At 47.6% G+C, this 9,049-nt stretch overlaps 1 protein-coding gene across 2 annotated transcripts in view; it reads left to right on the top strand.

Moving 5' to 3' along the window:
* Positions 1-8,844, top strand: part of LOC139561920 (mastermind-like domain-containing protein 1) — a 184,439-nt gene extending 175,595 nt beyond the window's left edge. The window contains exons 3-6 of one of the 2 annotated variants that reach the window (XM_071379353.1): positions 2,335-2,427; positions 3,449-3,521; positions 5,268-5,509; positions 5,593-8,844. In XM_071379353.1, the coding sequence (XP_071235454.1) occupies positions 2,335-2,427; positions 3,449-3,521; positions 5,268-5,509; positions 5,593-6,627 (1,443 nt within the window). In that variant the 3' untranslated portion in view covers positions 6,628-8,844. Of the gene's footprint in view, positions 1-2,334; positions 2,428-3,448; positions 3,540-5,267; positions 5,510-5,592 lie in introns of both variants that reach the window. The other variant, XM_071379352.1, reaches the window with a different exon arrangement.
* The last annotated feature ends 205 nt before the right edge of the window (positions 8,845-9,049 follow it).

Genomic DNA, 9,049 nt, shown 5'->3' with positions numbered 1-9,049 from the left:
TATGTTTGGGGTCATTGTCCATTTGGAAGACCTATTTGCGACCAAGTTTTAACTTCCTGACTGATGTCTTGAGATGTTGCTTCAATATATCCACATAATTTTCCTGCCTCATGATGCCATCTATTTTGTGAAGTGCACCAGTCCCTCCTGCAGCAAAGCACCCCCACAACATGATGCTGCCACCCCTGTGCTTCACGGTTGGGATGGTGTTCTTCGGCTTGCAAGCTTCCCCCCTTTTTCCTCCAAACATAACAATGGTCATTATGGCCAAACAGTTCTATTTTTGTTTCATCAGACCAGAGGACATTTCTCCAAAAAGTACGATCTTTGTCCCCATGTGCAGTTGAAAACCGTAGTCTGGCTTTTATATGGCGGTTTTGGAGCAATGGCTTCTTCCTTGCTATCAACATTCCTTGATGTTGATATAGGACTCGTTTTTCTGTGGATATAGATACTTTTGTACCTGTTTCCTCCAGCATCTTCACAAGGTCCTTTGCTGTTGTTCTGGGATTGATTTGCACTTTTCGCACCAAAGTACGTTCATCTCTAGGAGACAGAACACGTCTCCTTCCTGAGCAGTATGATGGCTGCGTGGTCCCATGGTGTTTATACTTGCGTACTATTGTTTGTACCAGATGAACGAGGTACCTTCAGGCGTTTGGAAATTGCTCCCAAGGATGAACCAGACTTGTGGAGATCTACAAAAAAAATTCTGGGATCTTGGCTGATTTCTTTAGATTTTCCCAAGATGTCAAGCAAAGAGGCACTGAGTTTGAAGGTAGGCCTTGAAATACATCCACAGGTACACCTCCAATTGACTCAAATGATGTCAATTAGCCTATCAGAAGCTTCTAAAGCCATGACGTAATTTTCTGGAATTTTCCAAGCTGTTTAAATGCACAGTCAACTTAGTGTATGTAAACTTCTGACCCACTGGAATTGTGATACAGTGAATTATAAGTGAAATAATCTGTCTATAAACAATTGTTGGAAAATGACTTGTGTCATGCACAAAGTAGATGTCCTAACCGACTTGCCAAAACTATAGTTTGTTAACACGAAATTTGTGGAGTGTTTGAAAAATGAGTTTTAATGACTCCAACCTAAGTGTATGTAAACTTCCGACTTCAACTGTACATACACACACAAATACACACATACAGACACAACACACACACACACACATACAGACACAGACACACACACAACACACACACACACCTGACCTGCGTACTAACACTATATCAATGGCTTCAATGTCCTAAGGCTAAAGCTATAACAGGTTCTAAGAGGGTTCCCATATCCCAGTTGGTTAAAGCATGGCGCCTTAATGACTTGGGCTCGAAATAAGAGGTCAATTAGATGTAAATGAGATGTAGGAGGGGAGGAGCAAAGCTGAGGAAACACAGAAAGAGAAGGAAGGAGAGAGTATAATGTCTCAGCAGCAGTGAAGTAACTCTCCCTCCACCCCCTCTCGCCCCTTTTCCTTTTAACACACCATCCCTAGCCATGGTGTCCAGAAGAGCTTAGTGTGTGTGTGTGTGTGTGTGTGTGTGTGTGTGTGTGTGTGTGTGTGTGTGTGTGTGTGTGTGTGTGTGTGTGTGTGTGTGTGTGTGTGTGTGTGTGTGTGTGTGTGTGTGTGTGTGTGTGTGTGTTTTGGTGGCGGCAGGGAAAGGCTATACATCTTTGGAATGTGCTGGCTTTGTGATAACCAGGGGAGAAAGGGATGGGGGTGGGAGGGAGTGAGCGACGGAGGGATGGGGGTGGGAGGGAGTGAGCGACGGAGGGATGGGGGTGGGAGGGAGTGAGCGACGGAGGGATGGGGGTGGGAGGGAGTGAGCAACGGAGGGATGGGGGTGGGAGGGAGTGAGCAACGGAGGGATGGGGGAAGAGTTGCTCACGTGGGAACGACTGATTGGGGACAGTCTAGAGGGCCAACACAAACAAATAGCCTTGGCTCTGGGAACCACTTGGAACACACACACACACACACACACACACACACACACACACACACACACACACACACACACACACACACACAGTTATTTACGACCCCACCGGTCGGGAAGGAAGGAAGCCATGTTTTATAACAAAGCAGGGAAACGACTTGTCTGGCTGTGGGTCTTTTTTGTTCTTAGACATACCTTTTTTTGGATAGGCATTTCATTTCTTTCTGCACCCCGAACCAAATCTCCTGTGCATGTTGTGCTTTTTGGTCATGAAAGGAAAGCATTTTGTTATCATGAAAATTAGCACTTTTTCTACATTTTGCTTCTCTGTTATGTCTATATCTGACCATTATCTTTCTCTCCCCCCCCACCCTCTCTCCAGGAGCAGACTCCAGGTCTTCAGGACCCATCGGTCCTCCGTTCAACTCAGACCAACTACAACAACCTGCTGCTCATCAGGAGACACCTACAGCAGGTACTGAGGGAGGTAGAGAGAGAGGTAAGGAGGGAGGTAGAGAGAGAGGTAGAGGGTCAGGTAGAGAGAGAGATAGAGAAAGAGGTAGAGAGAGAGGTAAGGAGGGAGGTAGAGGGTCAGGTAGAGAGAGAGATAGAGGGTCAGGTAGAGAGAGAGATAGAGAAAGAGGTAGAGAGAGAGAGGTAAGGAGGGAGGTAGAGAGAGAGGTAGAGGGTCAGGTAGAGAGAGAGATAGAGAGGGAGGTAGGGAGGGAGATGGAGAGAAGTAGAGAGAGAGGGGTAAGGAGGGAGGTAGAGAGGGAGGTAGGGAGGGAGATGGAGAGAGGTAGAGAGAGGTAGAGAGAGAGGGGCAAGGAGGGAGGTAGAGAGAGGTAGAGAGTCAGGTAGAGAGATAGGGAGAGAGGTAGAGAGAGAGAGAGAGAGAGGTAAGGAGGGAGGTAGACAGAGAGGTAGAGGGTCAGGTAGAGAGAGAGATAGAGGGTCAGGTAGAGAGAGAGAGATAGAGAGGGAGATGGAGAGAGAGAGAGGGGTAAGGAGGGAGGTAGAGGGTCAGGTAGAGAGAGAGGTAGAGAGGGAGGTATGGAGAGCGGTACAGAGGGAGTAGAGAGAGAGAGGTAAGGAGGGAGGTAGAGAGAGGTAGAGAGTCAGGTAGAGAGAGATAGGGAGAGAGGTAGAGAGAGAGAGAGAGAGAGGTAGAGAGAGACAGTTAAGGAGGGAGGTAGACAGAGAGGTAGAGGGTCAGGTAGAGAGAGAGGTAGAAAGGGAGGTAGGGAGGGAGGTAGGGAGGGAGGTAGAGAGGGAGGTAGGGAGGGAGGTAGAGAGCGGTAAGTAGAGAGGTAGAGAGGGAGGTAGAGAGCGGTAAGGAGAGAGGTAGAGAGGGAGGTAGAGAAGGAGGTAGAGAGGGAGGTAGGGAGGGAGGTAGAGAGAGAGAAACTGACCGACAGACAGGTTCTAGGGCTTTTTGGCCAGTGTCTTTGTGTTAGTAGCCTACATAAATACTGGGATGTTGTGTTGTTCACCAGGAGCAGAAGAGGCAGATGGAACAGATGAATGGAGTACAGATGACTGGGTGCCAGCAGGGGGCAACATTTACAGGTCAAACACCACTAACATGTAAATATAAACTCAGCAAAAAAAGAAATGTCCCATTTTCAGGACCCTGTCTTTCAAAGATAATTCATAAAAATCCAAATAACTTCACAGATCTTCATTGTAAAGGGTTTTAACACTGTTTCCCATTCCCATGCTTGTTCAATGAACCATAAACAATTAATGAACATGCACCTGTGGAACGGTCGTTAAGACACTAACAGCTTACAGACGGTAGGCAATTAAGGTCACAGTTATGAAAACTTAGGACACTAAAGAGACTCTGAAAAACACCAAAAGAAAGATGCCCAGGGTCCCTGCTCATCTGCGTGAACGTGCCTTAGGCATGCTGCCAGGAGGCATGAGGACTGCAGATGTGGCCACGGCAATGAATTGCAATGTCCGTACTGTGAGACACCTAAGACAGCGCTACAGGGAGACGGGACAGACAGTTGATCATCCTCACAGTGGCAGACCACGTGTAACAACACCTGCACAGGATTGGTACATCCGAACATCACACCTGCGGGACAGGTACACGATGGCAACAACAACTGCCCGAGTTACACCAGGAACGCACAATCCCTCCATCAGTGCTCAGACTGTCCGCAATAGGCTGAGAGAGGCTGGACTGAGGGCTTGTAGGCCTGTTGTAAGGCAGGTCCTCACCAGACATCACCGGCAACAATGTCGCCTATGAGCACAAACCCACCGTCGCTGGACCAGACAGGACCGGCAAAAAGTGCTCTTCACTGACGAGTCACAGTTTTGTCTCACCAGGGGTGATGGTCGGAGTTGCGTTTATCGTTTTACACCGAGGCCTGTACTCTGGAGCGGGATCGATTTGGAGGTGGAGGGTCCGTCATGGTCTGGGGCGGTGTGTTACAGCATCATCGGACTGAGCTTGTTGTCATTGCAGGCAATCTCAACGCTGCGCGTTACAGGGAAGACATCCTCCTCCCTCATCTGGTACCCTTCCTACAGGCTCATCCTGACATGACCCTCCAGCATGACAATGCCACCAGCCATACTGCTCGTTCTGTGCGTGACTTCCTGCAAGACAGGAATGTCAGTGTTCTGCCATGGCCAGCGAAGAGCCCGGATCTCAATCCCATTGAGCACGTCTGGGACCTGTTGGATCGGAGTGTGAGGGCTAGGGCCATTCCCCCCAGAAATGTCCAGGAACTTGCAGGTGCCTTGGTGGAAGAGTAGGGTAACATCTCACAGCAAGAACTGGCAAATCTGGTGCAGTCCATGAGGAGATGGTCTGCAGTACTTAATGCAGCTGGTGGCCACACCAGATATTGACTGTTACTTTTGATTTTGACCCCCCCTTTGTTCAGGGACAAATTATTCCATTTCTGTTAGTCACATGTCTGTGGAACTTGTTCAGTTTATGTCTCAGTTGTTGAATCTTGTTATGTTCATACAAATATTTACACATGTTAAGTTAAGTTGCTGAAAATAAATGCAGTTGACAGTGAGAGGACGTTTATGTCACATGTTTTATTTCCCTAGTCATTCCAGGAAGTATTATCTAAATAATATTGGCTTTCATTATCTCTAGCAGGTACTCAACATGACATGAAATTAGAAGTATGGATATTCTCTGGTCTTATACTCGCTATCTCCTTCCCCCGCCATCTCCTTCCCTCGTTATTTCCTTCCCTTTCTTCTCTCTCTGTCTCCTTCCCTTTTTCTCTCTCTGTCTCCTTCCCTCACTTCTCTCTCTATCTCCTTGCCTCTTTCTAGGTGGTGGTCGGCCTCTCCCTCCAGATTGTGGTGGAGGCGGAGGTTACCCCCTGGGTGTTCCCCAGCTATCCCACGGTGGTCCCCTCCCATCTGGGCCCGGCCACCTCTCCCTTCCCCCTGGACATCCAGGCCACCCAGGCCAACCCGGACCCCCAGGATCTCTCACCCAAGTGAGCAGGCCGGTAGGCGCCTTCATGGGTGGTCCTCCAGGCTCCAAGCAGCCCCTCTATCACCCTTCACAGGTAAGATAAACTAACAGTTGAGACAAGACAGTTGTTTTTGTGTTTTTCTTGCATTTCCTGATTCTCCTTGTTGTTGTTTACAGGGTGGAGAGTTTGTTGGTGCTGGTGGTATGCCAATGAGACAACCACAGTTGGCACACGGCATGATGGGAATGGGGGGTCCGGCTGGTCCTCCAAGGCCTGGGATGCAGCAACAGGTGTCCAGGACGGGGATGACAATCGGGGGGTTGGGGCCCGGCTCAGGGCCTGGGTCGGGGTCTGGTCACCCACAGCATCTACGACAGGCCCTGCACCATAGTGGTGGAGGGGCACCACTCCCACGTATGATGTTTACCGCTCAGCAAACACACCAACAACAACAGCAACAGACCGCAATGTGGCCTCCGCAGCAGCATGGGGGGCTAGTGAATTCCATGCAGCATCGCATGCCCTGCAGCGATGGCCACATGGACCCGTCGGCTAATCACCAGCAGTCGCACGGACACATATTTCCTGGAGGGGGTGGGGGCGCCAACGGTAGCTGCAACCCGAACCCCAATGCCCAGTTTACCCAGCAGGCAATGCGGTCGGGGATGCCCGGAGGCGGGGGTGGGAACAATTTTTCCCCCCACCAAGGACCTCCATCGTTACCCTCCAACCAAGGGGTCGGGGTGCCGTCCTTACCCAGGAGACTGATGCAGAAGCTGGGTGTATCCACGGCAGGGCAGCCCATACCCTCCATGGTCCACCAAGGGCTTCAGCCTGGTATGAGGCCCAGGGGACCCCTCTCGGCCCTGGCTGGGATGAAACCCATTCCCCCTGGTATGATCCACCACCCAGGCCACGGTATGGCCCCACCTAGCTATCCTGCCTCTGGGGCCGTCGTCGCCAAACACCCCCACCCACACCAACATCCCCATCCCCATGGGCCCGGGTATGGACCAGGTCAGGGGAACCCTGGACACAAGCTACCCCCGTATGAGTACACTCAGCGGGGGCAGAGTAATGGGGGGATGGGGGGTAGACCTGGTGGTGGTGGAGGAGGGGAGGTAGACTTTATTGACACTCTGGTGGGGTCGAACGAGGACTGGCTCAATAACCTCACTATGATAGATGAGTACCTGGAGCAGAACTCATAGGAGTGGGGTCAAAGGTTAAATGTCAGGGGTCAGTAAATTGACTTCATTCCTGTACAGAAACACTGGGGTTAGGAGTGTGAAATGGACAGGGGATATAGAAGGCGTATGAAGGCTTTATAACTGGTAATAACACGTGTGTGTACATTTCTAGAAGGTTGTAGAAAGTGCCATGGTTATACCTAACTTGAATGGACGGTTTGAGTGAATGTGATTGGTTGCTTCAGAGTGATCGGAGCACTACACAGCCAATCCGCTGCTACCGCATAAACCAACCTCCCACCCCAAAATGGCTACATTCCCGCAAGGTGTGCTGTCCCTTATTCGCTGGAGGCCATATTGGAAAGAGGGAATGGACAGAAAACGGAACTCACGGATCACATGGAACACACAGAACCTCATCATCACGTGGTTACCTGGGAAACAGAAGCTTCACTCTAAAGAGCTAGCAGCAGAGTAGTGGAGTCCAAGCATTCTCATTGGTTGTTTCTGTGTCTGAAGCTTGAACAGTGGACTAATAAAGTTGTTTGAAATCCTCTCCCTTGTAGGGATTTCTCCTATCAAAGGGATAGGTGTATAAAACACACTGTGATTGGATAAAATCAATGTCCTCCAGCAATGCAGTTGGTCCAATGTTTTTCAGTGTATTGTTGTGATCCGTTTCCAAAATAGCAGTTGAATTTGCAACACCAAATCTGAGGTTGACTTTTGTATCAAAGTAATTGAGTGTGATTTGGAAGCACAGCTCAAAAACACAACAATTGCAGATCAACCATTCGGATTATCTCCTGCTCTCACATAAGGTCTTTGAGCCAATCAAAGGTGAATGAATATACAGGGAAATACAGCCAATCCCTGATCAATTTGGTGTAATATAAATCACTGATTGGCCAAAGGAACTACAGAGGTGATCAGCCAATGTTGCCATGGCAATTTGTTATCACTATTTTGATTGAAATCAGGCATGTGGGGGCTTGTACACAGGAAACTATTTTGATTGGGATCAGGTGTGTGGGGGCTTGTTCACAGTAAACTATTTTGATTGGGATCAGGTGTGTGGGGGCTTGTACACAGTAAACTATTTTGATTGGGATCAGGTGTGTGGGGGCTTGTAAATAGTAAACTATTTTGATAAACTGTATCATACACAAAAGAGAAGTACACATATTTATACTTCTTTTCTGCAGATTTTAAAAAAGATTGAAATTATAGCTCACAAAATGAAATCTGTTTTACACTAGAAGAATCTTATTTTAATTTGTTTTAAATATGCAAGACAATACAGTTTGGGTTTTTTCTCAGTAATACTGTGTATTACAATGTTATGACATATTTGTTATGTTTTTGACATAACTCGACTCCTGGTGCCCCAATGGCAAAAGGGTTCTTTTGAAAGGTGATGGAGAACCTTTACGAACACACACACCATCTCTCCATCTCTCACTCTGGCACTACCCCACACTCCATACCTGTGAGGTGAAAGTTGAAAGTTGATCATCTTGGTCCATCTACTGTAGTGTAATATCTTTGTTCACAGACAATATATCTGTCGATTTAGACATTATCAACATTTCATGACAATCCAAGACTACAATATAATCTGTTAGAGCTGTATGACCTTTTCACAAGGTAAACAACACGTAAAGTGGAAGGCACTATCATAGAATTAGAATGAGTAGAACAGGCATACCCATTCAACTCAATTGTGCTATTGGGTTCCAATTCCTTTCGTTTCATTCTATTTCTAATGGCACTTTGCTATGTATGTCATTCCAATACCCACAACAATCTACTGTGCCGCACTCTATAAGGACACATGTCAATAGTCTAGAGTTGGCTCCTCTCCTTGTCTCCTTTCCTTCATTCACACTGATCTGAACAAAATTACTGGTCGGGTGAAAGCTGGTTTGCTAGTAGGATTCCGCCATATCGCTTTCACCTATCCTATTCCTATCCATTCCCATTGGTGCTGATGACAGAGAGGAGACTAGGAGAGTAAGCTTGTTATGACTATTAGGAGGCTCCCCCAGTAGGGTTTCCCCTACCTTAGGACCACACAGGCAGGTGGACGGCGATTTATAAGCCGTGACAAGGGGTTAATCGATTATCTGTGATTACATTTTTGTTCTTGTCTTGAGTTTTTTTTTTTATATATATATAATAAACTGTATAGATGGAAAAAAAGAATGAAAATAAATGCCGTCTGGCTTTTTTATTTCACACGGGTTCTGCCAAGTTCTGTTTTTCACTCTGTTTTTTAATAACTCCCTTCTTTTTCCCCTTATTTTGTTTAATTAGTTTAATTACCATGTCTAAACAATAGCCTTCCACACCTATTCTTCCCTTTGTCTAACATGCGTCACATTGACACGTTCCACCTTCCATGATGTAAGCTAGTGGCGGCCTCTAGTGGTCATTCTACGAA

Source organism: Salvelinus alpinus, chromosome 31 (assembly GCF_045679555.1).
Source record: "Salvelinus alpinus chromosome 31, SLU_Salpinus.1, whole genome shotgun sequence".
Classification (NCBI taxonomy): Eukaryota; Metazoa; Chordata; class Actinopteri; order Salmoniformes; family Salmonidae; genus Salvelinus; species Salvelinus alpinus.
The sequence above is the reverse complement of the archived record's forward strand: the minus strand, read 5'-3'. Positions and strand labels throughout refer to the sequence as shown.